Source organism: Ascaphus truei, chromosome 17, assembly GCF_040206685.1.
Source record: "Ascaphus truei isolate aAscTru1 chromosome 17, aAscTru1.hap1, whole genome shotgun sequence".
Lineage (NCBI taxonomy): Eukaryota > Metazoa > Chordata > Amphibia > Anura > Ascaphidae > Ascaphus > Ascaphus truei.
The window spans coordinates 34267063-34294434 of NC_134499.1; the positions used below are offsets into that span (position 1 = coordinate 34267063).

Below are 27372 nucleotides of genomic sequence, written 5' to 3' on the forward strand. Positions count from 1 at the left end.
TACTCACAAGGTTGGTTTCATTCAAATTCACTGACCAGCACCCCACACAACCCTCCCAAATGTGCTATTTCATTGATACATTAATGTTCAGAATTCTTCAATGGCCACAGCCATTTCCCATTGACTTGCGACACAGACACACACACACATACACAGAGTAAATGCAGAGGTGCTAAATGTGCATCCATCTCCATGTGAAGACACCATAGGAAGGGGTAATAATGTGACACTGATCTGTACGTGGCTGCAGCAGAAAGTGGTGCTGATCAGACAGACAGATCCTCCTCCTCCCTCTGCCTGCAGTCTCTGCTCACATTCAGCACTCTGGTCAGCTCCCTGCGCCCATCGGATTTATCACTGGCCCTATGGACTGAGACTAGAGCAGAAAGGAAAACCCACCCCTCAGCCCCCCCACCACACTCCACCCCCCAGAAAGGAAGCCCACCCCCCCATCATCACTACTGCAACAGCCACAAACCCATCAACCACCCCCAGCCTTTCCTTCCCCAGCGCAGGCGGGTCCTCGGCGGGGAGGAGAGAGTTAAATCGATAAACACGTAAGCAGCCCTCGCTACCTCCCCGGTGGAGAAGATGCCGATTCTGCACTTAGCTGCAACAACAGCTTGCAACTCCTGTGTGATCGCACGCTCCGGCTGTCAGGGTGGACATCCAGCTGACCACTGATTTTGCCACATATATATACTATATATATATACTATATATATATATATATATATATATATATATATATATATATATCCCTTATAGGATAGCTGGGTTTAATACCGATTTCTCCAGCCACTGATTTTACCATATATATATATATATATAATATCTATAGGATTACTGGGTTTAATACCCATTTCCCCCAGCCACAGTCCCCTCCAGCAGGATCCCTCCTTCCCTTTGCATCGCTTCACCGCCGAGATGTTGGACCCGTCGTCCAGCGAGGAGGAGTCCGAAGAGATGGTGGAAGAGGAATGCAAGGAGGTGCTGGCCCCGGCGACCGGAGCTCGCCTGTCCCCTAGCCGGACCAGCGAGAGCTCCGGGGGTGGTGGCGGGGGTGGTGGCGGGTTACAACCCAGCAGCAGCCGGAGCAGCAGCAGCGTCCGGCCTTCCAGCCCCAGCCCTTCGGTGGTGAGCGAGAAGGAGAAGGAAGAGCTGGAGAAGCTGCAGAGGGAGGAAGAGGAGAGGAAGAGGAAACTCCAGCTCTACGTGTTCGTGATGAGGTGCATCGCCTACCCCTTCAATGCCAAGCAGCCCACGGACATGGCGAGGAGGCAGCAGAAGGTAAAAAAAAAAAAAGGAGAACAATGGGAGGGAGGGGAGGGGGGATTCTGTGTCTCTATAATAAGCATGGAGCCTGCTACTGCCAGGAAGGGGTTAACTCCATGTGTACGAGATATATATATACATATATATATATATATATACATATATATATATATATATATATTATATATATATATATATATATATATATATATATATATATATAAAAAATACAAATATTAATTGTAAGCACATTCACATGTCATAGAAAGGTCTGCATATATATACATACACTCACTCACTCTCTCAAACGGAAAGACACACTATAAATATGCAAATAAGTGTATTTTATTGGCCCAGCGGTTCGGCTACCCTCTGGAGCCGTCAGCAGAAACGTTGGGCCAATAAAAGACAGGTGTGTGCATATTTATGGTGTGCCTATCCCCTTGTTATTATTGTAGAGTGCCTGGTAGGTACTCTGATAGTAGAACCATGACCAATACTAGTTAAGTGTGCTCCCCAATCCTCTCTCTCTCACAGACACACACACACACATATATAAGTGTGATATTATGGAGGCGGCCTGTAACGTGCTAGCATTTGGAGTTAGTATCCCTCATTAGGAAATAGGACTTGGTAACCTAATTTACTGCAATGGAGCCGCACTTACTGGATTTAGATTTATGCCATTTCAATACAATAGTCTTCTGTAGATCGCTCATATTTTACTTATGTGGTCCTTAGACATTCAGTGCTATGTGCTGTGCCTTAGTATGCAAAACAATGAAAATAAAGCAGTAGAAGCATTTACATGAGATTGTTGCCTGTAACCGGGATGCTTGAGCTGTGCAGGGTGAAATGGACTAAGGAGACTTCAGGGATGATATAACTTGATCAGACCCTTTGAGCTGAGCTGGAGGGTATCAGATGTCCAGCAATAACCAAGGGAATCAGTATAGTGGTAAAAAGCAGAGAGTAACCAAGCACACACATGATGAGAGGGTAATGATGTCTACCACTGATAAGGCTCTAGAAGAAGCCAGGCCTTCCCTGGTTACTCGGGAAACTAGTGGTGTGTTTGGTGGATAGGGAAGGCGGATTCGCATATAGGAGTAGATAGGTGCATCGATTTTTTTCCAGTCTCTTTGGGCTCACGTTAGGAGAGTATATCAAGTGGAACTACAGAATCACCGCATCTGCGCCTTCCCCTAAACCCATCTCCTTCACAGGCGTCATTACCAGCGAAGGTCTCAAGCAACAGCGCCATCTACAGATCAGCTTCCAACAGAGGGGGGCAGAGAGGGGGGGGGGGGGAGCAGTGGGTACAGAGAAATACAACAACATAAATCATTTGTTTTTCCCACCATTATGAATAACAAGCACTATTCATATAGGGGGGTGGGGGGGAGCAGTTTGTATACCGGATGTCTTTTTCAGCCTATTTCACTTTTTATAGAACTAAATAAAAAGATTCCCTCATTCATTGTTATTGTGACATTGCAAAAGCAGATAGCAATGTTCAACCAAGTGCACTGTGTTGTAACCCACATGCTTTTAATGAATATTATCTGTTGAATCAATATACTTATTTGGTACATGAAAGCTGTCTCAGAACAGGAATGACTGCAGCAGCATTTAATCATTTCTGGGCTCTGGGGTAGTGCATTACATTCCCCTATAGCACTGAATGCAGCTACTGTAGTAAGATAGGGTTGGGAAAAAAATGTAAGATTGTAAGGGTCATTTCATTTGGCTAAGTCTAAAAGTCTCTGAAGGTGCTTTTGCTGTAATGGAAATTGGCTAGCTACTGCATATGACTTACAATACATCAAAGATCCTTGCCTGTGTTGGTTGCAGCCTTAGTCCTAGCAGTTGTGTATTCGATTGTATGGCAATAATAGAATCCCCTTTGAACTCTCTTTGAAGGCAGAAAAGTTTACTCCCACTGCTAATTTGGGATATAAAGTTGAGAGATTTGTTTTAATGATCAAATAATAAAAGCAATACGACAACGTAAATTGGTTATCTCCACTTGTCATTTTAATTGGATGGTGATATTCTCAATACTTTACCGAACATATTCTTAGAAAAGGCTAGGAAATGACACCCGTTGACAGAAGAGAAGCACGTACAAACCCCTCAGTGCTGCACGAATGGTATACACCATTTATTATGTTGCATTTTCTCAGATGCATTAAAAGAATAGAAGATGTGTGAATTGTTTTAAGGTTTCTAGTGCAGTGCAGCAATATTAACACACTACACCTACATCTTCATATACATTCTAAAAAGTAAAACAATATATACTCATTTAAGACTCATTGACTGTGTGTTGTGGGATGATTAGCAGAGCTGTAATGCTGATCATCTGTGATTTTGTCTGAAAAGGATGTCTTATAATGTAGGGAAATATGTGGTAATCCCGCACTGACAATCATATTTCACGGTATAAAGATATTTACAGAAATCGCTGGAAGAATCCGTGCATTGCACACATTTTGTACAATGCTGCTGGAAATGCAATTAACTTTTGATGCCAATATCCAGCTCAAATGTTTTTTTATTTACAGTATATAAATCAAATATTTTACAAGTGGGGTAAACCAAATAATGACTATACATATATTTACAGGCAAAACAGTAATTCCTCTATTTCAGTATCACATATCTACTAAGACTATGTCGTATCCCCCTGTAAATAAAATAGGTTTATGCCAGAAGACCACTCTAGCTAACCAATGATGAATTGCTCTGTTTGCTGCAGGACCTTTAAACACATACTTTCTGGGGAGACCTGTAAATACACAATAATCCAATGAAATATGAGATGTCCCTTTAGTGCTATTTGTTTGTTTTCTTTATGGATCCCTTTATTGTCAAATGTGATGGGGACAGGAATGGCACTTGACACATACTGTAAGAAGCCCTTTCTGACTCCTCTCTCAGGAGATGTTGCCGTGCCTTGTCTCAGGAGATATTGCAGCACAATATGTGGTAGTTAGACAAAGGGATTGCTGCTTGGTTTGTTTATACTTGACGTGAAGGTTAGGTGACTTCACTAGCACCTATGAGAGCGCCAGCTTTGATTTACGGTAAACAGTGATGCAATAGTTACACAGTACCCGTATGTTAAAACCACTTCTGTAGCTGTAGTCACATACTTAAAAAAGCCAGGTGAAACATTTAATCATTTAATGCCAGAAATTATAACATGTCCATATTTTACAGGTAATGGCACTGCCGAACTCTTTAGCTTAAGTCGGAGGTTCTCGACTCCAGTCCTCAAGACCTCCCAACAGGTCAGGTTTTTAGGATATCCCAGCTTCAGCACAGGTGGCTCAATCAGTGGCTCAGTCTTTGTCTGCACCACCTGTGCTGAAGCAGGGATAACCTGAAAACTTGACCAGTTCTGGGGTCTTGAGGACTGCAGTTGAGAACCCCTGGCTTAAGTAAATCCTATTGCCCAAGTGTGTAAACCGATTTGATCTTTATAACAATGCAGCATGTAAATTAGCACTCTTTTGTAAAAAGCTTTCATATCTCTCAACGTGATAAAATAGTGGAATAAGTTCATCCTAAACTTCAAATCAGACAAACTATTTTTTTTTTGTATCCAAAGCATAGGAAAATGAATTTATTGAATATAACAAACAGTAGTGGGTGTGGGTGCTGAACCAGGGTACCCCAGACACACGAATACACTTGTACTTTGTACTTTAAGTTATCCTTGAAGTATAGAGAAAATGTGCCAACATGTCTTCCCCATATTGACCTTGATCCCAAATTCACAGAGGGTTAAGTGTAACTTACAGTCACGTGAAAAAGAAAGTACACCCTCTTTGAATTCCATGGTTTTACATATCACATAATAACAATCATCTGTTCCTTAGCAGGTCTAAAAATTAGGTAAATACAACCTCAGATGAACAACAACACATGACACATTACACCGTGTCACAAGGAAAATATATTGTTTCAGAAGTATATAAAATATAAGGTCATTTACCAAAAAAGATAAATGCCATCTGTCCATGGTGATAGCCATTTTCCATAACTAATCTTAACAGATGTCCATTAGGGTATGTATAAAAGATATTCTGTAATTTACGTGGGATTTGAATGCTCAGTGGTTTTACATATGCTAAATCAAATTTGATTGATTTATAGGGCGGGAAAGCTAATTCGATGCAAGTCAATTTCATCTGTTTATTGCCAATACACATGTAAAAATTTGCAGTTGCATGTTATAAAGTTAATAAGAGAAACATGTCTTTCTACCATTAACAATAGACTGAAGATCAAAGTAAAAAGGATTCACAATGGAATAATATCATTACAAATCTCCATCTCAAGATCTATGAAAAAAGGTTCATGTTGGTTCAATGAAACCTGCTAAATATCTATACAGTAGCTCTCCATGGGTGACAGAACTAGTGTTTTATTGAAAATGTCTTTATCAAAAAATATTTTGGCTGCATTCTTAATATGTTTTTGCAGTGAGACTTATTTCTGTATTCTGTCAGATATAGGGTACCAAATGAAAAAGCCTGATTTTACAGTGTACATACTATACCACACATGTTCTATATAGAAGAGTTGAGATAGCTATAGCATGTCCACTGTTGTTCATGTCCTATCATTATAATTAATTATAGATGGACTAAAGATATTTTATTGTTCATACATGGGCCAAAGGCAATTTGCTCTAGAACATAATGTAAAACAGAAACTTACATACTGTATTACAAACCACATTTTCTGTACATGTTGGAAGCAAAATTGCAGATGTAGCGAGGGTAATTTCCTGCGCTCATATCGCAGAATATTACATTATAACACAGAAAATCTCAGATTTTCCATAGGGTTCAATTGCTGTGATAGTATTGAAGGTCCTTTTACCGACTGTCTGGATTTGTAAGTACAGGCGTCATGCTTCTGGCTTCTGTAAATAATCCTATGAATGTGTTATATTGTTTGAAATTGTTTTTGTCAACATTAAAATCAGTAAACATGCTTTTCTGATATGCAAAATATTATTAGACTGATTATGTGTTGTGTACAGTATATAAACCAATTTTATTTTATATTTAATCAGTAGAAATGCCAGCATGCTACAAATACCTATTTCCTACATATGAACATATTTTTAGGTGGTGAAAGAGGTTTGATAATAGTTTACTGAATTAAGTAGCTTTGGCATTTCCCCAACTTGCCACACTATATAAAATATATATTTGTTAATAACGGAAGCAGAGTGCCGGAGACAGGATGGTGGATGGTCTTTTTTGTTCTACTAGCAAGTGGGCTGAGAAATAAAAGTCACTTCAGGCAGGGATCTAGTAGCAGTTAATTAACTTGGCTCCAGCACTGGAATGGGTACTTCTGCCCACAACAAATACAAGGCTTTCTATTCCAGGTGCCATGTACAGTATATGAGATTAGATAGTGTGGGCCTTTCTCCCATACACCATAGTATATCTGGTCTTTGTCCTGTATGTTAGGACCCAAATTTGATTTGCCGTACATCCTCCAAGCCAGGGGTGCTCAACTCCAGTCCTCAAGACCCACTACCCCCCCAACAGGTCAGGTTTTCAGGATATCCATGATTCAGCACAGGTGGCTCAATCAGTTCCTGCATCAGCACAGGTGGCTCAGTCTTTGACAGTGCCTCTGATTGAGCCACCTGTGCTAAAGCTGGGATATCCTGAAACCTGACCTTTGGGGGGGGGGGGGGGCTTGAGGGCAGGAGTTGAGCTCCCTGCTCCAAGCTACAGATACTGTACGTACATAGCATGATTGCTTCCCTTACTTAAGAAAGTAATGCTAAAGAGTTAAAGGATAGGAATACAACAGCCCCTCCCATAAGCCGTGCGGCACAATGAACTCATGCCTGCCGTAGAGGAACGGCATTGGAGGAGCCAGATTAGATGGCGTAAATACCAGGCTTGGAAACACAACAGGCAGAAAACCGTCTGAAACTGAGCTCGGATTCCGGTATGAGCAATCTGGCAGATGATTGTGTATTTGGATATGGATTCTCCGATATCAGCCTGTAAATCATTTTGTAGTGTGTTACTCGGGCGCTTGCTCTAACCGTTGCTTAGTATTAGATATGTATATCTTATTGGAGATAAGAAGGGTGTAATACAACCTTTTTGATGTTCTCTTAAAAAATCCTCGTGTGACTCAAAATACCCCACTAGAGTCTATCCCTGACCCTTGATAGATATGGAACACAAGAAGAGATGGGGGAGCACAATGTGGGAGGAATATGCTTTCTTTCGCTGATGGTCAATGTGGTGTTTAAACCTCCATTGATCCCTCAGAGGAAGATCGGAAAATTCCTTGGATGAGGAGCTAGCATATATGTGTATGATCACAGGGATGAATAAGTAAATAAATAACTTACACGGCCTTGTGTAAGTTGTATCCCATCAAGGTTTCTTTCTTTCTTGCTTCTGGATGGTAGTACTTCTTCCTTCCTGGTCCTTTCTCTTTCTTTACTTCTCTCTGCGTCCTTGATGTTTCTCGTTTCAATAGGTGGTCTCTTCACTGTGGTTCACCTCTCATGTGAATGTAGATATAAACAATAAAGGAATGCAGTTAGGCATATACAAAAACAGGTCTGCTGCGGTAAAGGGATAAAGCAATATAATACTGCTTGTGTCAAATACTGATGGGTAATGTTCCACTCACACGGCCTAATGTGAGTGATCTCCTATCTCCGTATCTTTTCAACGCCCGTATGAATAACAGGTCTTCAGGTAGGGAAGCATATAACCACTAACCAGAGATCAATCATACAAAACTGGTAGAAGGGAAAATGGTGAGATATACCAAAATACTCACACGGGCCAGTGTGAGTACACACTGGTAGAGGTATCTTTGATGCTCCAGTGGCTAAGGGCTGATAACAATCTAAAATTAAGTGACACTAAGCACTATGGGTGATGATAACTTTATTTTGAACTAGCATACATAGAAATCAGCAGTAAACACTAATAAAACAGTAAGGGGATGGGAAATAAAAACAAAGAAGCCAATGCTGCTTCTAAAGGGGAAGGAATAACAGCAAAAGGAATCCCTTGGTGGTTGGTGGGCACAAAGTCTCTTATCTCCGCGTCCGGGTGAAGAGTGTTTCCACAGCACCTCTGGTTCCTCTCTCAATGCTGCACAGTTCCAGTGCTTAGTGTCACTTAATTTTAGATTGTTATCTGCCCTTAGCCACTGGAGCATCAAAGATACCTCTACGAGTGTGTACTCACACTGGCCCGTGTGAGTATTTTGGTATATCTCACCATTTTCCCTTCTACCAGTTTTGTATGATTGATCTCTGGTTAGTGGTTATATGCTTACCTACCTGAAGATCTGTTATCCATACGGGCGTTGATAAGATACGGAGATAGGAGATCACTCACATTAGGCCATGTGAGTGGAACATTACCCATCAGTATTTGACACATGCAGTATTATATTGCTTTATCCCTTTACCGCAGCAGACCTGTTTTTGTATATGCCTAACTGCCTTCCTTTATTGTTTATATCTACATTCACATGAGAGGCGAACCACAGTGAAGAGTCCACCTATCGAAACGAGAAACATCAAGGACGCAGAGAGAAGTAAAGAAAGAGAACGGACCAGGAAGGAAGAAGTACTACCATCCAGAAGCAAGAAAGAAAGAAACCTTGATGGGATACAACTTACACAAGGCCGTGTAAGTTATTTATTTACTTATTCATCCCTGTGATCATACACATATATGCTAGCTCCTCATCCAAGGAGTTTTCCGATCTTCCTCTGAGGGATCAATGGAGGTTTAAACACCACATTGACCATCAGCGAAAGAAAGCATATTCCTCCCACATTGAGCTCCCCCATCTCTTCTTGTGTTCCATGTAAATCATTTTGATTAGCTTGTACTTGACTCAGCCCATCTATGTTTCAAAGTTGTGCAGTGCAGACGTTTTTTGCGACTTTTTTGAATCCTCAAACACAGAATTAAGGTTTTAATAAAATCACTAGCTTGCTTCAAATGTCCTTATGCCACTAATAGATAATACTAATGCATCATTATTTTGGACGGTGAGTTATACTGATGTAATCATATTTTATTAAACTTCCCATCTGCTCAGTCTCAACCCAATTGACTCAATTCAGGCATATAAGGGTGTTTACATAAATGTAAAAAACAAAACAACTTTGCACACATTTTCACTTTGTAGCAAATCCCTTAAGGGAGTTCATTCAACAGCCAATATAAAAAGCCTTTGCTTTTGGATTGTGTAGCAATACGTGGAATATCATCGTCCCCAACAGGACGTAAGGTGGCAATATGGTCTTTGAGAAGTACAGAAATGCATTTTTGTTACTTCTGAAAGCAACTTTTCTTGTTTGCATGGCCTAACTCTGGTTGTAAACAAGCTATTGTGGTTTTCTGTAGACTGAGATGGCAAAAGAACTCTCACATTGTAGCCAATGCTTTGCTGTTTAAAACCCTTCAGTAGTTTTCAATGATAAAAATACTGTATTGATAGAAAACATTTAGCATTCACTTTTTTCCCTCATCTTTAGGTATAACACAAAGGGGCCTATGCACTAAGCGCTGATAAGCCACTTATCAAGGCCTTTTCGCCAAAAAAGCCTACTGATATTCAGTAAGCCCTGATAAATCACCAATAAAAGCCCTTTTTGGCAAAACAAAATCTGAAAATAAAAAAATCGCCATACGAACAGCGAGAAGCCACTTATCAGCAGGTTTTCAAACTTGTTCTAGTAGTCCCGATTAGCTTATCGAGGGTAATCGCAGCTCTAGAATAGAGATTTTCTCTCAATATCCTTCCGCCAGGAAAAGTTGGCAGGAAGGTGGTGAGAAGCTGCCGATAAGCGGTGAGAGGGGACAGGAAAAAAATGCATTTTTTTCCAGCATCGGATTGATGCTGGGAGTCTCCGGGGCTGATACCCATTTTATGAATTCCATACAATAAAAATGCATTTACCTCGGGTGGTCCCCACAGGTGTCTGGGTGCCCTCGGGTGGTCCCCGCAGGTGTCCGGGGGTCCTCAGGTGGTACCCGTTGGTGTCCAGGGGTCCTTAGGTGGTCTGCGTGGGTGTCCGGGGGTCCTCAGGTGGTCCCCGTCGGTGTCTGGGGACCCTCAGGTGGTCCCCGTGGGTGTCCGTGGGCCCTCAAATTGTCCCCGTGGGTGTCTGAAAGCCTTCAGTTGTCCCCATAGGTGTCTGGGGGCCCTCGGGTGGTCCCCGTGGATGTCCTGGGGTCCTCAGGTGGTCCCTATGGGTGTCCGTGGGTCCTCGGGTGGTCGCTGTGGGTTTCTGGGGGTCCTTGGGTGGTCCCCTCAGGTCCCCGCTAGCCTGCGGTACCAATCCTGTTGGAAAAAAGTGAAATACATTGCAATAAATACACCTCTGTCCCAACCCCCCCCCCCCCCCCCAAACACATACTACTATAATAACTATTATCCAGATATGGATAATAGCTCATTTGTCCATTATAAAATAAAAAAATAGCCAGCCAGCATAAATAAAGTAAATAAAATGTTCAACTTACCCCTGCCATCATGAAGGGCATCCTCTTCAGCATACTGCAGGGCCATGTCCTCCGATGCCAGAAAGAATTCAAGAAAAAAAACAATCTAATGGCCCCTAACCCCCTTAATCACCTTAGTGTTTAATAACTGCTATAGTAATTAAGGGGTTAACCCATCCTCCCCCGCTACCCACCTGGGAGGCCTAACCACCCACCCCGGGACCACTATACCACCCTATACCCATTGATTGGCATAGAGGTACATCATACCCATATAATATGGGCATGATAAGACACTATAGCAGTCAATGGTCACCCTAATAAAAAAGCATGAAGGCCAAAAATACGCAATAATAAAACATATACACAAGCACCTAAACACCACAATTAAATGTAAAAAAAGCACTAGTCAACCAATTAAATAAATAAAAACGCTAGCCAACCAATCAATTAATTAATTTTAAACACTAGCCAACAAAACAAATAATGAATTTAAACAAGTAGTCAACAAATAAATTATTAAATGAAAAACGCTAAACAATCGGAAAATGAAATTTAAACAAGCCATCCAAATTACAAACAATTTAAGCCAAACAATAAACAGAAAAATAAAAAACAACAATCAATAGAAAAAATGCTTTTTGCCAAAAAAATGCATTGACTGTCACAGCACTAAGCTGTTTTTTAATATAGCATTTTCTTTTATGGTTCTTTTTGTATTTTTCTTTTGAGCTTGAATATATCTATACTTTCGTATCATACACCCTTCACCACACATACTTTGTACTTTAGCTGAAATATAATTTCCGCTAAATCACAAATAGTGTTGTAATAGCCGTAATCATCCTACAGAAATGAACATTGATTGGCGATGTTTTTATTATCACTGATTGGGACAACATCAATATACATTCATGTTATTAAATACAAGTAGTAGCAGTTATTTTGTAGATTGAATCTGGAGAGGGGAGTTTTGTAATAAGAGAAGGTACGTGCAACACTATTTGTGTATTTGGATGGTATTCCACTGCTCACACAGGGGCCTGTGCACTAAGCGCTGGGGAAAAAAAATTGACGGGCTGTTTAAATTGCCAGTTTTTACAGCATTGCTATGACGATATGCAGAAAGCCCAGAATACCTGTGATAGCAACATTTGCAAAACTGGCGACGTGATGATCGCCCGTCTGAAAAGGGCTCACCCGGCTAATTTATTTCTGCTGCAGAGAGAGAGCCGCCTCTCCCTGCGCAAATCTCGCCAGAGATCAAACTTTTTTAATTTAAAATGTAATATTAGTGTACTGCAGAGGGGGTCTCCGGAGCAGAGCCTCATTGATTTGAGGTCCGGGGACCCCCTGCTTCCCGAGTTACAGGCCCTGGTATGGGGTGCCGGTATCTCCCCCAGTATTAAAATCCCACAGTCACGTGACGAGGAAGTTTTAAAAATGAAGGCGATACCGGCACCTGATGCCCCATACCGGGGACTATAACTCGGGAAGCAGGGGTTCCCTGAGGAAGGAACCAACGCGGTTTAGCTTAGGAGACCCTATGCTCCACCACACTATAAATAAAAATAACATTAAAGCAGCTTCATTACCTTAGCGGATAGCCACTAAGGCAATAAAGGGGTTAAGGCACAATAGCAGGTTTATTGAGGGCAGAGGGGGTGAGTGAAGCGGGTACTTGGCTCTTCACTCACCCCCTCTGCCCCCAACAAACATTACAATATGTAATAACCACAAATACACAACCCACCCACCCCCTGTGCCCCCACATTAAAATATTTTTATTTTTTTCAGCACAGGATTGATGCCAGAGGCCCGCGGGGGTCTAAGGAAGAACTAACTGGGTAACTTTCAGCATTAAAGCAACAAGCGCTAATCAAAATAAGGTCTTTTTGACTTTCATTGAGTAAAAATGTCACTGAAGAGCTCAATTAAATGGCATTAGAAAGATATGCTATAATGGCCTTGTAGCAGCAACTTGATCCACGACAAGTCTCTTGGCCATATGTATACACATTCACATTGGTTTATATAGTTACATAGTAGATGAGGTTGAAAAAAGACATACGTCCATCAAGTTCAATCTATGCTAAATTTAGACAATGGAAGAGAAATAACATGTTGCATGTGTTCTGAATGAATATGGCTTACGATTATTTGAAGGCATTGTAAGCTCTGGGAGAGCTGCACACCTGTAAAATGTGCCACCCTCTGTCTTGTGTGAGTAGGTTTGATCATCTAAAAGCTACTTTGGGAGCAGCATTTATCTTTCTGTCAGCTTGTTGAAATCACAAAATGACCGGGCAAGTTCTCCCAGAGAACGCAATGGCATGTCACAAACCGACTCAATGCACCATTATCCATGAATACTAATAAGCCTACATTTGAAATTAAAAAATTCTGTTTTATTGCATCCCCCCCGCATGTAATACAAAACTTCAACATTTCGAGTCTTGCTATAGAAGAGAGGTTTTTTTTGCTCTGGAAGATAAATGTGCATCATTTTCTAATGGATGACATTAAAATATTGCCTCTGGCCATTTTTGGGTGCAGAGTACTAACAAAGATTTAGGACAATGGACATGACTTCTAAAGCCAATTGGGATCATTAATCAAACTGGACATGATCCCATGGTAAACCCCATGCAACTGTGACAAGGGAGTGCACTCTGCTTTGGTTTTGGCACGCTGTGCTATCGCATAAAAAGCCCCATAAAAGTCAATGGGACTTTTTATGCGAGAACATGTCATCTGCACTATCACACCTTACAGAGTAACGGCGTCTATATTTAGTTGTGCCCATTTTTATTACAATATTCTACTTATCAGCTTATTCCACCGACATTCCGGGTCAATAATATAGTTTTCCTTTCTTTAAAAAACTATTTAACCATATTTTGATATTTCCGTGGGTTGTGATATCTTTTAGTGGACCAACATTAGTGTACTTCATATATTCAATTATTGTGGACATGGCTTTCAAAGCCCCTTCAAGGTGTAGGTAATATGAAACTAATGTAATGTTGTACTGCACTACTTTATTTTACACTGCTTATATAAGTTTACACCGTTATTTCATTGTTTTGTATCTACTATAAAAATGCGTTAATAAATACAGTAACAATAATAATGAATACAGTTGAACAAAACATTTACATGTAGGTGAACTGAAGCTCAAGAAACCAAGAATTACACAAGAACACAGGAAATGGCATTGGATAATTGTATTAACTGATGCAGGAACTGAAAACAAAATATTGTATGTACATCTTAGCCCTTCTCTAACCACTAGACATCAAGCTAAGCCTATTTCCCATCTGGTTAAATTATTAGCTATTTGCAAATAGTTATTATGGCAATTGATTTTTTAAAGAAAATAATTCCCAGTATTTTGCAGGCAGATCATTTCTCTGAGTCTGGGGAAATCCATAATGATCAATTCTATTTCTGGCAACAGAGCAAAATGATTATAAGAACCTATGTGATCCGACTGCACATGGTAACCTATAATGTGATAAACCAAAATAGTCATCCTGGTGCTAAATTAAACTTCGGTAGAAGCGATTACTGTATGCAGTGTTCTGTGCTAGCAATGCTGGCTTGAACTTTCAGTCATATACTGTACTTCATCTGCACTTGTAGATGTGATTGTATTTCTCTCCGTCTGAGCCACATTTAACTCTTGCCCTGTGAAATGTTAGATAGTAGATGAGGTTAAAAAAAAAATCTATTGAGTTCAACTTATGCTAAATTTGGACGACAGATACTTATCCTATATTTGTATTTACAGTATATTGATCCAGAGGAAGGCAAACAAAACCCCAGTGAAACATTATCCAATGATGTCTCATAAGGGCAAAAAATAAATTCCTTCCTGACTTCAATAATGGCAATCAGATTTCTCTCTGGATCAACATCCTTCCCATGTTTACTTATTTGGTATATCCCTGTATACCGTTCCTTTCTAAAAAGATGTCCAACTTTTCTTTGAAAATATCTATTCTTTCTGCCATCACAGTCTCCATGAGTAATTATGAATTTCCCATTGTAACTGCCCTTACTATTAATAATGCTTTCCTTTTGTTACTAGTGAAATCTCCTTCACTTCAACGTTAGGGGTGACTCTGTATTGTTTGTACTGCCCTTGGGATGAATAGTTCTTTTAAAAGCTCCTTGTATTGGCATTCAATATACAGCTGAACCCCGTTATAACCACAGAATGAGACCGCGTTATAACCCGGGATCACGTACATTTCGCGGCGCGACTTACCGGCACCTGCATTTCTCTCTGGCTCTCTGCGGCTCTCTGCGGCTGTGGTGTAGCAGGTAAAGAATTGGTCTAACAAATGGAAGGTCCTGAGTTCGATTCCTGCATGTGTATTATATAAAATGTATTCATGTTCAACTCCCACGTGGTGTAGGGGGGTGTGTATGTGTCTGTTAGCAATAAAATATTGAAGGCTTAAAGGAAAAAAGAAAATTCCACGTTGAATAGGGGGATGTGTGTGTGTCATGTGACCCTCCTCTGCGCTAGAGAAGTCTACAAGAGAGAGCGGAGAGAGACGAGAGCCGCGGAGAGAAATGCAGAGAGGAGAGAAATGCAGATGCGCGGCGAAAGGAGGTGTTTTTAAATCGGGAGTCACGTTTAGAAAATTGTACTCCATATTCAAGATGTGGTCTCACTAATGCTTTATACAGTGACATAATTATGTTTTCTTCCTTTCCACCCATACCCCGTTTAATGCAATATAAGATCTTATTTGCCTTTGCAGCAACTGCCTGACATTGTGCACTATTGCTAAGCTTGATTTCTACAAACACTCCTACTGTAAATCCTTCTCCATCAAGGATTGACCTAATTTTGTTCCATTTAATTTGTAAGTTACATAGTTACATTGTAGATGAGGTTGAAAAAAGACATGTGTCCATCAAGTTCAACCTATGGTAAATTTAGACGACAGATACTTTATCCTATATCCTTACTTACAGTATATTGATCCAAAGGAAGGCAAACAAAAAACCCCAGAGACACATTATCTAATGATATCTCATAAAGGGAAAAATAAATTCATTCCTGACTCCAAGAATTTAGCCCAACCTGGAAAGGTTACATTTATGACAACCCTCTGTTTTCTATCCTTCAACCAGTTTTCAATCCAGGTGCAAATATTTTTACCGAAACCAATTTCCTTTATTTTGTACACCAACTTATTGTGTGGCACCATATCAAAAGCATTTACAAAATCTAAGTAGACCACATCAACTGCATTATCCTGTAAATTCCTACTTACCTCCTCAAAGAAACAAATAAGGTTAGTTTGGCACGACCTATCCTTCATAAATCCATGCTGACTATTACTAATAATGTTGTTATCTATTAGGTATTCCCAAATATTTTCCCATACTAAACCTTCAAGTAGCTTCGCCACTACTGATGTCAGGCTTACAGGCCTGTAAATTCCCCGGTTGTGATCTAGCTCCCTTTTTAAATATAGGCACCACATCTGCTTTACGCCAAACTTATGGTACTGAGCCTGTGGAAATAGAGTCCTTGAATATTAAATGTAATGGTTTGGCTATTACTGGACTTAGCTCCATGAGAACCCTTGGAAGTATGCCATCGGGGACAGGTGCTTTATTTAGTATAATTTTATCATGCCGCTTGTGCAATTCTACCTCAGTTAACCAATTCTCCGGTTAATATAGAGGTTGTGTTTTTTTTCCTGTTGCAATATTTTTGCAATTGACTCCTCCTTGGTAAATACAGAGGCAAATAATGTATTTAATACCTCCGCCTTTTCCTTATCTCCACAAATTTGCCTGTCCATCCCACATATAAAGGGTCCCATATTCTCTTGTCTAATCATTTTGTTAAGGTACTTGAAGAACTTTTTAGGGATGATTTTACTTTCTAAAGCAATCCTTTTTTCGTTTTGAATTTTTGCTAATCCGATTGCCCTTTTGCAACTTTTGTTACATTCCTTATAATTCTGCCTCTGTCCCTTCAGACTTTCAGACTCTAAATGCCTGCCTTTTCCTTTCCATTTATTCTCCTACCTGTTTAATTAGCCACATTGGTTTAGACTTGTTTCTTTTATAATAATATTACCCAAGGGTATACCCTAATAAGTGTACTTATCTAACAACGTTTAAAAGACTGCCCATTTATCTTCTACCTTTGTTCCTGCAAAAATGGCATCCCAATTGATTCCTTGTAAATGATTCATTCGTTTATTAAAATCTGCCTTTCTAAAGGGTAAAGTCTTTGTTGAACCTGTATAATATGGCTTTAATAATTTATTTCATATTTGACCATGTTATTATCAATGCTTCCCAAATGGTTCCTGATTTAACTATTTGTTATGACTTCTACAATGCTTGAAATTACCAAATTCAGTAATGCCCCTCCCTGGTTGGTACCTCAACTATTTGGGTACTGTAATTGTCTTTTAGCCCCGCTCCCCTCCCCCCCCAAAGCCTGTTTCCTTTAGTTGTAATGCTAATCTCATTGTTCCAGTCTATGTCTGGAAAATTAAAAATCATCCATTTTGCAAACATGACCTAGTTTTGCTGCCTTCTTGTTTTGCAAAAGTATTTTGACTTCTTCAATATCACAGATATTTGGTGGTTTATAGCATATCCCTAGAAATATGTTATTTGTACTTATACCCCCACTTCTAATTTCTATCCACAAAGTTTCTACATTTTTTTCAATGCCTTCATAAACATCTTCCCTTACAATAGGGTTTAAATCCAGTTTAACATATAAACATACTTAATCATCTCTTCTATTTGCTCAATCCTCCTGAATAAGGGAAAAACCCTCTAAATTAACTAACCAAAGTTTCATCCGACCATGTTTCAGTAATGCCTATGATATCATACTTCTCCATTCTAGCTGTTAATTCAAACACCCCCTTTTTATCCGACAGACTTCTTGCATTGACAAGCATGCCCTTAAGGTTTTTACTAGTCTGTACTATTATATTATCTGTTCCGGCCTTTCTACTCCAATTGAATTTAGTCTTTAGAAGTTTATTAGTGTTATCTGTATTTAATATTGTTGCCTCCCTGTTTGCCAAACTGCCACTTCTCCCACTACACCTCCATGACCCTTAGCACTTTCCTAATTCCTAACTATTCTGTCCAGTCCATTACATCTTCTTTGTCCCTCACCCCTCCTTTCTGGATTAAAATCTTCTCCAACCTTTCTACAGTAACATCCTCCCCCCTAGCACAGAAGATCCCTCTTCGTAGAGGTACAATCCACCCCTACTATAAAGATGGCACCTCTCAGAGGAGGACTCCCAGTGCTCTAAAAAACCCAACCCCTGCTTTCCTACACCACTTCCTTAGCCATGCATTAACCTCCCTAATTTTCAATCGTGTACTTTAGCTGCACTTGTAGATTTGATAGTAATTGTAGTCGTATTTGTCTCTTTTGAGCCGCATATAACTCTTGTCTTGTGAAATGTTGTAGATCAGGAGTGGCCAACTCCAGTCCTCAAGGGCCACCAACAGGTCAGGTTTTAAGGATATCCCTGCTTCAGCACAGGTGGCTCGATCACTGACTCAGTCAACGACTGAGTCACCTGTGCTGCAGCAGGGATATCCTTAAAACCTGACCTGCTGGTGGCCTTTGAGGACTGGAGTTGGCTGCTCTTTTTGTAGATCAAGATGCTGCTGCAAGGCCCAATAGCAGTAAAGAAATAAGGCAGATGACTCAGAGAACAGAGATGGATTCAGATGATTGCACTCACTGAAACTAAATCAGATGGAAGCCAAACAAGTAATCAACATATACAGTACAGTATGAACAAAGTAAACAGGACCTAATAGAGTGTCCATGTCTTCTATTCCCCATATGAATGCCCTTATTACAGTACATTGACAGTCATTGTAAATTCTGGATTGTACTAAACTGACAATAGTAATCTTGGTTTCTTGCAGTAGGACTATAGTGAGCCACAAAAGGTCTATTTGTAGTTCAGGAGTTGTGCTTTTATGATACTAGCATTGTAATCTATTTCTATTGTACATATTTCCAGCAATGAACATGTTAACTGAAACCTTCAATGTCCTAGTATTGTTACATTAACAAATGTCTTCTTACCTACATTAAATCAACATCATGTACCTCACAAGCATATATAATGTATGCTCACATAACGATTTTTTTTTTAAGATAAGACATGAAGATAAAATGGTGATGTTTTTCCAGTGAAAAATCTATATGAAAACAATTATTAACAGCCAACATCCGGCAACTGAAATTGCCATTACAAACATTACTCCACTTTCTGAAGTTATCAGAATTCTCTTTGTTCTACTAGTGATCTCTGGAATGAGTTACTGTATCTGCTCATACCTGTATCTGTCGTGATTAACATTTCTGAGCCGTGTGGATTTTGATTGTTCTTTTCACAATAAGCAGGAAGCTTACACAACATTATTCTTACACAACGAGTATTCTCGTTGACAAAGGGCGACGGCCCGAAACGCGTTCGAGATTTTTAACATATCCCATGCCATGATGTCTACCATGGAATAAAGGATTTTTAACAGCGGTATCTAGCCCCCTTCTTTCTGCATTTGCTGTGCTCCGTTCTTTCCGCAAGGATATCTTTTTGCTACTTGGAGGCATAGACTTGATGGATTATGGTGGGTTCATCTGTTTGTGAATGATGTCCCTTTGATGCAAAGTTGCTAAAGTTGATTCAATAAAATCAAGAAAGTTATGTCTCTGGTGACAAAGGCACTTTGTAGAAATGATACCATCATGGTTTCTGTGATCACCTACAATAAAACTCACAGGCCTTATACACACAGTTTAATCATTTGATTCACTATTGTACAAACTCAGCCAATGAAAATAGAAAAGAATAGAAATCTGCTAGTGATTTCCACTCGTTCGACATCACGTCTAGAGACGTGTGTGATTTTTGCAAAGGTTTGTAAGCTCATGCTTACTTTTTTTGTCGGAAAATATGCACTTTTTTGTCGGAAAAACACCACGAAAACATTTTTATCGTTTCGGAAATAAAAAAATTGACAAACATTAAAAATTGACAAAATTCAGGTCAGATGGCCCTTTATATACATCCATTTCACGACTGAAGAAAAGTGGTGGAATTCTGCCAAAACTGGTGAAAATTGTGACCTTTCACAAAAATGTGCCAAAAATGTGAAATTTGCGAAAACTTTGGTGAACCACTTATAAAGACATCCGTACGTCTCAACCCACCTCCAACACAAACTTATCCTGAGTATCGCATTCTCTTGTTAGTAAGCCATGAATCATCATGAGTGAACAGAATAGATACTGTATCATCAGAATTCCATAGCCAAATGTCCTAAGTGTCCCATTTCATAAGGTGCCTTTGATTGCTGGTGAGAATGCTTCCTGCAGGGAAGGGGGAGTAGTTATTGAATCTTGCTTATTTTCTCATTTGATGTTAGTATGAAGGTCACTGGAGTCAATGAAGTGAAACGTGATTAATGACAACTTTTGCTGCAAAACATATTTTTGCGTGTGTTGGATATATCTTTTGGACTCTGGCTTGGGTTTACAATTTCTAGAATTTCTGCCATTGCTGCATTTTACTCATGGCAGAATATTCTTGAAAACAAAACCAAAAACAAAAAAAATGTGTGTTACTGAATTAAAAAGAAGGTGCAGAAATATACCTGGTGCAGAATATGTAAAGGAATAATTTATTTTAATATATACAGTATAGTTAAGGTCGCGCTTATAGTGCCGGCGACGAGGCGGTGACATCAGGCTGCGGTTGCTGGAAAAATCAAATAGAGATGACTTCCAGCGATCGCGACCAAGCCGTTGCGCTGTGCTTATTTTAAGTGCACGTGACGGCGGCAATGCATTTGTTTTGACGCAATGTCACGTCGCCGGCACCATAAGCGCAGCCTACGACTGCTAGTTGCCCCTCCCGCCAGCCGAGGCGCTATCAGATCCATATACTACTATGGGAAGGCATAGTAGCTCTTTTGTTTTCTACTCTAGTCTGAAGTTTGAAATCCGGCTCAGGTGAAGTTCAGTGATTTATATTTTCATTCATAGACATTGCTCTAGTTGCATCCAAAGGCTCAGGGTTCAATTCCCCAGTTGGTATCCTCCAAAATTATCTCTTATAGTATTTTCTTTTTTTGTGCAATTCATCCAGTTAGTCGCTTTATACTCTTCCCAAATAATATGTTCATTTACCGATTCAGACAATTATTAGAAATATAATTTTCAAACTATTTTGTCAGGACAGCTACATTTGTGAGTATATCATGTCCTCAAAATCCCCCAACAGGTCAGGTGTTCAGGCTATCCCTGCTTCAGCACAGGTGGCTCAATCGGTCCCAGCTTCAGCACAGGTGACTCAATTAGTGGCTCAGGACTGAGCTACTAATTAGGCCACCTGTGCTGAAGCAGGGATATCTTGAAAGCCTGACCTGTTGGGGATCTTGAGGACTGGCATTGAGAACCCCTGCTGTAATGAATCATTCAGCTCCCTGAGCTTTTCAAATTTAGGTCCAGAGCCACAAAACCGTATTGAGCTTTAGTCCCTCTTTAATTCCATTCATACAAGTTTGGCAACAGGCTTTTAAAACTTTGCCTGGAGAGTAGATTTGAAATCTTTTTCTTTTACAGTATATAGTTACATTTCCTTGCTCATGGCTGATACAGGATTCTCTGATTCAAGACCCAAAGAGGTGGAATGTTCTGAAGCAATGACCGGCACCTCCTGTGTTGTGGTTCCCGCTCTCTGTCTCGCTTGATAAACAATTGTGAAACCAGTTTTGTTTTATCTTGGGGTGTTCCAACACAGTTAAGAGGTTTTTAAAATGTAAAAGTATTGAAAGATACCCAACATTGTAAAATAATGCTGCCCTAACATAGCCTCAGGCTTAGGCAGCCGTCTTCTTTCCCTACGCGTTCCGCCCTCTTTTATAGGCATGTAATGCATTGAAAACACTATCAAATGTGCTTTACTTTAATGAGTGTGTATCTAGATCACATATAATTCCTACATGTTAAGGCTATACATGTATCAAATATAACTGTAGAGTCAATCTGTTAATGACTTCTACTGGAATATGTAATACTCCCCTATTCTATTGACATTGAATTTGGAAAGTGCTGCATTGCTTACTGGAAAGATAAGATGCTTTGACAATGGCCCCAAAAAATAACCCGCTCTATTGAATGATCTGTCTCTTTTTGTATATATACACAGACTCAAGGACAAAAACATAAAGCATAGACAGCGAAAACCATTAGAATAATGGAATATGTTCTCTTTTCCAAGGGTTTAATGTGTTATAAAAGTATTGATGCCTTAAAAACACTGTTATATCACTTTAAAAGGGACATTTTGTAGACATATAAATGCACATCACATGCACATGAAGAAACACTCCAAAATCGAATTACCTCGGAAATAATGAAAAACATCTTGTATTTAAAGGTTTCTGCATTGAATGGTTTAGTTTATTCAGAAGGCATCTCTTGACAACTTAGTTTCGTTTAATGAAAATCTCTTTTTGCCACAAGGAATGATTATGTACAAAAAACATTTGTACAGTATGTTGTAAATTATTAAAGAAACAGAAAATGTGACAATAAATAACATTTCCTTATGAGGTTGCTTATAGAACATGTGTCTTTGATCAAAAGCAAACACTATTTTTGTTAAATGGATACAAGATTTGATATGTTACACTGGAGGTTAATATCAGATTATATTCTCTTGCCGAGCTGTGTCACATTTTGTTCCCTGTTACTCACACATCAGCAGCTCAACTGAACCTAGCCAATAGCATACAGTTGTTTGGGCTAGATTTAGAATTTGTCTCTGATAGTATTAAAAGTTTAATCTAGTATTAGAATACAAATGTATTTTTTTTGTTTACCTTCCTGTGGATCAATATACTATAAATACAAAGGTAGAATCAGTATCGGTCGTCTAAATTTAACACAGGTTGAACTTGATAGGTGAATGTCTTTTTTTAACCTCATTTACTGTGCAAAACGAAAAAGAAACGAAAAATAAATATATTCGGCGCCTGATATTAAAGTCTCGGGATAGTGTGACAAATATCACACAGATGCAATATACAACCGTAAGATGTTTGGTAGAAGACAAATGTCCTGGTTGCTCCAATTGAAATTCAATGCAGATGGAATCCCAGTGCATGCAATGAAAGCAAGAAACCACATAGCATAATACTGTTTGGTGTTTGTGACAGCACAAGATTTAGTGCTGGAAGATCAGAGGTAATGAGTGAAAATGACAGGTAAGGGACAAAAGTGAAAGTACATTTATTAAAAGTATTAGAAAAAAAAATACAAAAAATACAATAGAACCACAATAATATATATTGTATAGCGATGACTTCCAATGGCAATCCACTGCAATAAATTGACGCCCTAATTACTAGACGCAGGTAGGATGTGCGCAGTGGATAATTAAAGAGAGTATCCCCTCTCATCTGTGGCAGAACAGCCCGACAGTCCCCATGGTGTGCAGGGATCTCCCATCAGTGTCTCACAGGCTGAGAAGAAGAGAAAAACTCCAATAGTGCAGATGGTATGAACAGATTTATGTAACATGTGAAGAAAGAACAATTGCACTCACATTTTGTACATAATTTACGGACAATGTACAGGGGTCTTTAGGGTCTTGTTGAGAAGTCCTAGTCCAAGTCACAATAGTAGAAGTTCTTTCTCTGTCCTCGGGGTCATCAGGAGGCCGGGGAACGCCGCCACACTCATCCGGCATTCTCTTCCTAAATGTGATGTTATGAAGTCTCGTGTCCTTTTCGGGAAGCTGGGACAAAAACGGCTGGAAGTGGCTGTGGACCTCCTTGTTCCTCCCTCTCCACTGTAAGATATGACAGGCTCCAAACTCAACGCGTTTTGCCCCGTAGGCTTCCTGTTTCGCATGCTCGCACGGTCTAACATGCACAACCGCTCATCTCACATGGCTGTATGCTGAGTACCCTTAAGCAAACACAACCCGCATAATACATTTTGGACTGTAGGGTCAAGAAGTTTCAACTATGCAGAAACACTGACTGTAGAACAAAGGGTTGCAAACCTCACAAGCACGGACAGGATTCAAGAAATATATAATCATATTAAGGGTTTCTCATAGTTAGTGTCTCTAGAAGGGTTTTTTTTGTTCAGCTTTGTAAAACACATCAGCCACTGTGCTTCACAATTGATAATTAATTGCATCTATTGTTTCACATTATTGCCACAAATGTATTCTTAGAAAGCCTGATATTGAAATGTGTATATTGCCATTGTATCCATGGTAATAGTAGTACCATATCCTTTTGAAGCAACAGTAGTGCAGCATTAATTTGTTCAAAGTAGATACCATTGCTGTTTAAAAAATGCAATGCGGAATCCAGCCCGTTATAAGTTTATGTCAGGATTTCTCAAATCGATTTCTACTAAACTCTTATCAGGGTGATAGTCATTTCACTAGATGCTTGGAATGTATAGTGTTGTAGAAATTCCACTGCTGTTTCATTGGATATAGGGGCAGCAGCTAACAGCATTATAGCAGTTGAAAGACCTTTGTTCAGATATTGCCTTACTGCCTTGCACACTCATAAACAAGTACAACAAAAGAGGAAGAACATATAAATTGACTCATACTCATTATATTTACTTATCGATCCATAAAGTAACTTACTGAGGTAAGTGGAGCTTATATTTGCAACATACGGTATATCCAATAGATTGACACCGAGAGATGCTTTTCTTAAAATGAGTGTCTTTACATACATGTATTGCCAATGTGGGGAGCTGATACTGTACATAGAAAACTGGGTATCCTTAAATATTCTAAAAACACATTTTTACATCATGGACATTTGAATAGGGAAGAAAAATACTGCTTTTTTTTTGTTTTTTTAATGTTTCTTTTTCATATAATAAAAAGTGACAATATTTCATTTAAATATGTATTAAATATGTATAAATATAAAGATGTAGGTTCAGAGGGATTTCCCAGACCCTTCGAATATATTTCCACAAAGAGAAGGCTATCCCAAACAATCAGTTCTTCCAATACCTTCAATTGAAAGTCTTTTATAACAAAATCCGACCCCCCGAATTGCTAACTAGATTTGAGTCACTTTGTCTAGCATATAGTAACATATCTGGACTGATATCTAAACTGTATGGGTAATTTGTTAGCCCTCCTCCTCATATGAATCAAAAACTGAAATATATGCTACAATGGGAGGATGATCTGGGGGAGGAACTAGACATGGAAGACTGGAATTATATTTTTCAGAAGGTTGCTACATCCTCAATGTGTATCACGATCAGAGAAAATGCCTATAAAGTTATCATGAGGTGGTACTTAACCCCCATGAGACTAGCTAAATTCATCTCAGAGTACCCAACAATATGTCCGAAAGGATGTGGAGTACAAGCCACATTTATTCAAATGTGGTGGGGGTGCCCATTCATAGCAGCTTATTGGCTGGAAATCAAAATGTGATCACAAAGGTTTTTCGGTTTGGACCTACCAATGGATCCCTGGTTATTTCTTTTAAACAAACCATATTACCTCCTCATGAGACATGAAAATAAATTACTGTGCCACATATCTTCAGCCGCAAGACGCGAACTAGCGGCAGTATGGAAACAAACAATTATTCCCTCAATCCCCAAAGTTAAAAATAAAGTCTGGCAGATTTGCTGCATGGAAAAATTGATTAGTCTTAATAACGACACCTGCACAGATTTTCAGAAGGTGTGGTTACCTTGGATTCTGAGTGCTAGTCAACCAGAAATTAATACCCACTTAATTTTGTTGTAAAAAAAAATGATATTAATATTAACTGTGTGATTGAATATTTTAAGATGATTTGATAGGTAAAATGTTAAATGAAAGTGTTCTTTCTCCCATCTCTATTTTTGTACCCTTCCCTCCCCCCCATCTTTTATTTTCTTCATTTCCCCCTCTCCCTAAAATTTTTAATAAAAACTAAGTTTAAATATGTATTTCAAAGTGTTTTTTTTATAAGGCTAAACGAATCACATAATAAGATGTTTATAACATGTAGGCCTAGACTTATTAAATGGTGCTAAGCCTCAATGCACCATAAGGGCCCTTAGTGTTTGGGTATCCATTGTCAGAGAATTGTTTAGTCATATGAGATTTAATTATTTCCATCGATCCCTTTGCTGCCTTATCTAGTTATGACTTTCTCCCCCAGCCTTCATACACTCACTCACAGGGGCCATGTTAACTAAATGGTGCTAAGCTGCTAGGCACCTTACAGTCCATTGGCAGGAGCAGGCCACAGGGCCTTATATCCTGCTGTCTGTTATAATAAGGCAGCTAATGTAGTCTTGAATAATTCATGATTACAAGGTGTACACACTTGATAAAACAAGATATGTTTTATTTACTCAGCTGCATGTGGAATTCTATATGTCCAAAAAGTTATTTATATAACTATCTCTGTAAAAATCAACCGGAAAGTGTCTGTTCAAAACAGTAACAAAGGAGGGAGCGGGAGGAGGGGGTATGATACCTTTTATTGGCCCAACAAGTAGTTGAAATGTTACAAGGTTTCCAACCTCTCAGGGTGGGGGTAGGACCCCTAGAGGTTCAAAAGCTTGGAACATAACTACTTGTTGGTCTTATAAAAGGTATTATACCACCAATTCCAGGAGTGGCAAACTCATGTCCTCAAGGGCCACCAACAGGCCAGGTATTAGGGATACCCCGGATCCAGCACAGGTGGCTCAATCAGTGGCTCAGCCAGAATGACTGAGCCACCTGTGTTGAAGCTGGGATATCCTTAAAACCTGACCTGTTGGTGACCACTCCTGAACTAGAGAATAACATAACTAGGATCCCATCTGAAACCCTCATTGTTATTATGACCTTGGGCGCGGGATTTAATGCACTAACTGAAAGTGCTTCCAGCAAATACTGCAATATGCAGCAATTTTACTAGAGCGCAGGTCACAGCAACGCGAAAACAAGTGAGTCAGAAACACAATCGATTATTGTCTGCATCGCTTTCAGATGTATTTATGGCTGTAAAGGAGTGTAGCTTGTATGTGTTTATGAAGAAAAGAAAAACCTGTAAACCGGTTATGTGTTTCTCCTGATTTCCACAATTGATTGGCCAGCAAGAAGCAGACGGCTTACCATGTGCATGCATTTTCATTACATTACTAACTATTTCTTCCACTGGCTACAGATTCTATCGTGGCTCCATCTTTTAGCAGCTGTCAAGCTGAATGTGTCCTAGCATTAACCGTAATGTGTATTTGTGCTTCTTATATGCCAAAACGAAAAATATAGAACCGTGAATTATGATTTGGTTGCTGGCTGGAAAATATTGCTTCTCCACATAAGCTTTTTTTCCACCGTAATGAAGACTAGAAATGTCACATTATACCAGGAACTGGATACTTTATTGCAAGCCAAAAATCAGAATTCGATCAATCAAGTTTGATAAATAAAAATAATACTTAATTTCTCTTGAGTATCCTATATCCCAGGTC

General features: G+C 39.4%; 1 protein-coding gene across 36 annotated transcripts in view; it reads left to right on the forward strand.

Moving 5' to 3' along the window:
• The first annotated feature begins 431 nt into the window (after nucleotides 1–431).
• Nucleotides 432–27372, forward strand: part of CADPS (calcium dependent secretion activator) — a 312099-nt gene continuing 285158 nt past the window's right edge. For 15 of the 36 annotated variants that reach the window (XM_075574737.1, XM_075574741.1, XM_075574746.1 and 12 more), the window contains exon 1: nucleotides 435–1290. In XM_075574737.1, coding sequence (XP_075430852.1) covers nucleotides 928–1290 — 363 coding nt within the window. In that variant the 5' untranslated portion in view covers nucleotides 435–927. Of the gene's footprint in view, nucleotides 1291–27372 lie in introns of all 36 variants that reach the window. The other 21 variants (XM_075574740.1, XM_075574739.1, XM_075574744.1 and 18 more) reach the window with 5 other exon arrangements.